We start from the raw sequence: 4,104 nt of genomic DNA on the forward strand, positions 1-4,104 counted from the left end.
AGTCTCTTTTGCCAAAATAATAATAATAATAGTAATAATAATAATTAAGACTAAGAAAATTATCAAAGTATTAGACTAAAAAGAATGTTTGTGTCTATTTGGCTCTGGATTATACAAAATTGATTACAAATTTAAGGTTCCATTAGACAAAATTTAAATTTATATCTTAAAATCAATTAAACTTTCAAACTTTTAAAGATCTTATTAAATACAAAAATGAAAGTTAAATACAAAATTGAAAGTTTAAGAATCTACACTTCTGAAATTTAAGAAAATACAAACTTAAAAGTACAGAGACTAAACTTGTAATTTAACAAAATCGATTTCAAAATTAATTCTAATATCTGAAAATGTAGATAATTATTTTTAGAAGTCAAATAAAAAGAAAAGAACAAGAAAAAACCCAACCCCTATTTTCAAAATTAGAATGATTCTCACAAGTTTGCCGGTCCTAAAGGTGCTCCCAACTTTTAAAGGCAAATCATAAACAATAATATAACAGTACAAGATATAAGTTACATCCATACACAAACATTCATTCCAAACCAAGTAATGTTCACACTACTATATTTATTCATTTGTATCATACATTAAACTTCATATTATAGTTCCACTACTAAATATCGAGATGATTCGAACATGCATTTACGACGTCCAGTCCCACCAGGTCAAAGGCTCTCCCTCGTGACTCTGCTGATCAGCTGTTGTATAAACATCCGAGAAGTAACCCTGACCGTCGTCACTCCCATCTTCCTCCTCTGAGTTCACTCCAAAAACTGGCAAAACACAGCCATCATAGTCATTGCTCAGGAGGTAAGAATCCCCACTGTCTAAGAGTTGAGGACCGTCCTCGTCCAGCACAGCGCTTCCATTGCTCCTGCAACTATGGTGGTCTTCAATCTTAATGCTCTGTTGCACAACAGGAACAAGGAGTTGATCCTCCAGAAATGGCTCGGGATTCTTAGCGTGAAACGATGATTCAACCACTTCTTTAGCTTGAAGTTTCTCAGTTAAAGAAGCTACCTGAGGTTCAGTAATTGAGAATGCATAAGAGACCCCTCGATCAGTAACAATACCAAGTCCCTCTTTAACTAATTTCACCATTCTTTTTCCTAAGATTCCGCATCATATCTGGAAAAGTAACCCATATCTTCTCTTGACCCTAGAAAGTTGGGTTCAGAACCTATGCCAGACTAACTTGATTGTAGGACCACGAGTTTACAAGACGTCATTAGACTAAATGTGATGATGAAACTTGTAACTAGATTAACTAGAAATTACACGAGTCATCTTAAGAAACTAAGATAAATGGACCACCAACCACCATCCTAAAGGTTTACAAAGAATTCTATTTCTACTTGAATTTATGTTCAGAAGATGTCACATCAAAGACAGCCAAGCAAGCAAATATCAGAAAATGTTAAGCTTTCAGCATCTATAAGACACAGCATAACATACTAAAGGTTAATGGACAGTTAGTAATAGATTTTGAGCAAAGGCGAATCTCCACTGTAAAACCAAATTGTTAAAGCGTCAAACTATATAGCTTTCAGTGGGCATAGATACCTCGGCTTTGAGCCTTTCATTCTCCTTAGCAATAAAGTCGTAGCTAGAACGAAAGGAATCATATGAAGATTTGAGAAGATCATAGTCCCTTTCAAGCTGCTTTGTCTTCCATCGAGCTCGGCGGTTTTGAAACCACACAGCCACTTGCCTTGGCTGCAGACCCAGCTTCTTTGCCAGCTCAGTCTTGCGCTCTGGCTCCAGTTTGTTTTCTGACTCAAAGCTAATCTCCAGCAGATGCACCTAATCATTGGCCATGAATAAGGGTCATTCAGCAATCAGCAGCATAGACTGTCACATCATCTTTTTTTCTCTTCTCCTTTTTTTGCAATAACATCTAAGATGGTCAACCTCATTTATTGGTAAGAAATGAGAACACTGGAAGATGAAAAATAAGTACAATAAAAGAAATGAAAACTATCATCTCAAGATGAACTTGATGTATTGTACCCAATTATGGGTTTATTTGAAATTGTTTTGCACTTAGAAAGTCATTCTAAACAGAACCTATATTAGCCATGTAAACAATTCCCTCATGGGAGCTTTACTTTTGCATTTATCTTTCAGAATCTGAGAATTATGCTATTCTTTTTTTTCTTCACCACAGATATATAAGCAAGGAGACCAGCATTGATTCAAAGGTAATCACATTAAAGCAACAACATAGATTGAATATAAGGAATATGCCATAAGTAAAATGCATCCAGTTCAGGCTTTAGATTCGACAGTTCCATCCCCACCCACCAAGTAAAACAGAAACAAATACTGAAATAAATACAGAGTACTATCAGAATAGGATAAACTTAAATACCTGCTCTTGAGTTAACCGGCGCTTCTTCTCAGGTGGCTGGTCATCGTAGTAGTCATCGTCGAACAGGTCATCCGGAGAGCTGAAAAAGGGCTGCCTCTTTGAAGTTTCCTCCATCCCCATCGTGAAACTTGGTCCTAACATTAGCAGAAATACAGTTTAAAAACCGATATAATCCTAATTAAAGATCCCTAATACCTCAAATGCAAAATTTATCAAATTTACCTCGAAGGATGGAATCACTACTTCCAAAAAACAACATGTTGGCATGACCTGGAGACCGGTTAAAGATCCAACCGTCCGACATCATTAATTATTCTCTTAAATCTGAAACGGGAATCGTTAGCAAGGGATCACCGGCGATTTACGGCGGCGGCGCACGAAATCGTGGGAGATCTTTATTAAAACAAGAAAGGAAATAGATGGGGTTTGGTATTTTCAGCGTCTACGGCTGAAAATTAGAAAATCATAAGCTTGTGGCGGAAGAAGCTGGTGCTCCAAAGTAACCTAGCCGGTGTTCCCAATGGAGAAATACAAAACCCCATCACACCACCAGCTCTGTTATTACCCAGCTCTTCGTCAGTCTCGAAAACCTCTGAGAAAAACCCCACAAAAAAACCTGGAATCAGAGAAAAATCGGAGAAAAAACTGAACCGTAAAGAGAAATAGAGAGAAATACAAACGGTTGATCGGAAATAGAACCTCCGGAGATCGGAAAATCAGAGTCCCCGGCGGAATGGATTCGACGATGCTGTTATGAACCTCTGTGGAGGTTGTTATCAGCGGGTAAAATTGATAGTGGGGGGTTGGGCGTCTTTTATAGTCCTCGAGGATGTGAAAGGACTATATTACCCTTGTGATTCGGCGCCATCCACTTGTGTTCTTTGGAGTTTTTCGAATATTTCATAAAATAAATATATTTGTTTTTACACATAAATACATACTACTTTTTTAGATGGTTTGTGGTGGGGTCCAGTTCTAATAGGATTAGATCTGAACCGTCTGATCAGAATTGTCTTTTTGCCATTCCAGTTCTGCCGCAGGATCTAAACATGGGCTTTCATACAAATAAATAAATATATATATGTGGATAAAAGCGTAACGATTTTAAAATGGACGGATTTTTTTATTTAGTCTCTCAAAAAAGTTAATTTTTATGACGAAGATATTTGATTCATAATATTTGGTTAGAGATGTTCACGGAACGGGATAGGGTCGGGATGTCACTCTTGGCTTCCATCTCCGTTTTTTTATTCCTATTCTCTTAAAATTCTTCACAAGGATCGAGGCAAGATTCCAAAAAAATCGCGGGGATCGAATTTTTTGCGGAGAATTTTTTCCCATTAGTTAGTTTTTTTTATAAAAAAAAACAGTTAATTTAAATCATTAATGTGGACAAATTTTAAATAAATAATTAACTTTATCACTAAAGTTTATTAGAATTAGTTTTAAAGATAAATTACTCAAATTTGGGCCTAAAACTAATCAACCTTTTTAGTTGAAAGGAATAAATATTAATTAAACTATTCACATATATAATCTAAATACAAATATTTAATTTAAACCTATTCATTATCTTGACCAATAAACAATCAAACTTGATATTTAAATGTAATGTTTATATAATAATAATAATAAGAAGAAGAATATAACTTTAACTAATTATACTAAATAAATAAATAGAGGCTAATCGGGGTGGGGACGGGGAATGCATTCCCCATTCCCGTTTCCGT

The 4,104-nt window shown here is 35.6% G+C and overlaps 1 protein-coding gene across 3 annotated transcripts; it reads right to left on the reverse strand.

Moving 5' to 3' along the window:
- Nucleotides 1–491: 491 nt before the first annotated feature.
- Nucleotides 492–3,164, reverse strand: LOC120080410 (homeobox-leucine zipper protein HAT5-like). Of its 3 annotated transcripts, none has more exons than XM_039035068.1 (5): nt 3,055–3,164; nt 2,597–2,966; nt 2,375–2,508; nt 1,567–1,806; nt 492–1,023 (listed from the first exon to the last, which is right to left on the reverse strand). In XM_039035068.1, the coding sequence occupies exons 2-5, from the start codon at nt 2,679–2,681 to the stop codon at nt 646–648; spliced, it is 837 nt and encodes a 278-aa protein (XP_038890996.1). In that variant the 5' UTR covers nt 2,682–2,966; nt 3,055–3,164; the 3' UTR covers nt 492–645. The 3 variants fall into 3 exon arrangements, with proteins under 3 accessions (XP_038890996.1, XP_038890997.1, XP_038890998.1); XM_039035069.1 differs by having other exon boundaries at nt 3,074–3,160; XM_039035070.1 differs by having other exon boundaries at nt 3,051–3,154.
- Nucleotides 3,165–4,104: the final 940 nt, after the last annotated feature.

Source organism: Benincasa hispida, chromosome 6, assembly GCF_009727055.1.
Source record: "Benincasa hispida cultivar B227 chromosome 6, ASM972705v1, whole genome shotgun sequence".
NCBI classification, from domain to species: Eukaryota; Viridiplantae; Streptophyta; class Magnoliopsida; order Cucurbitales; family Cucurbitaceae; genus Benincasa; species Benincasa hispida.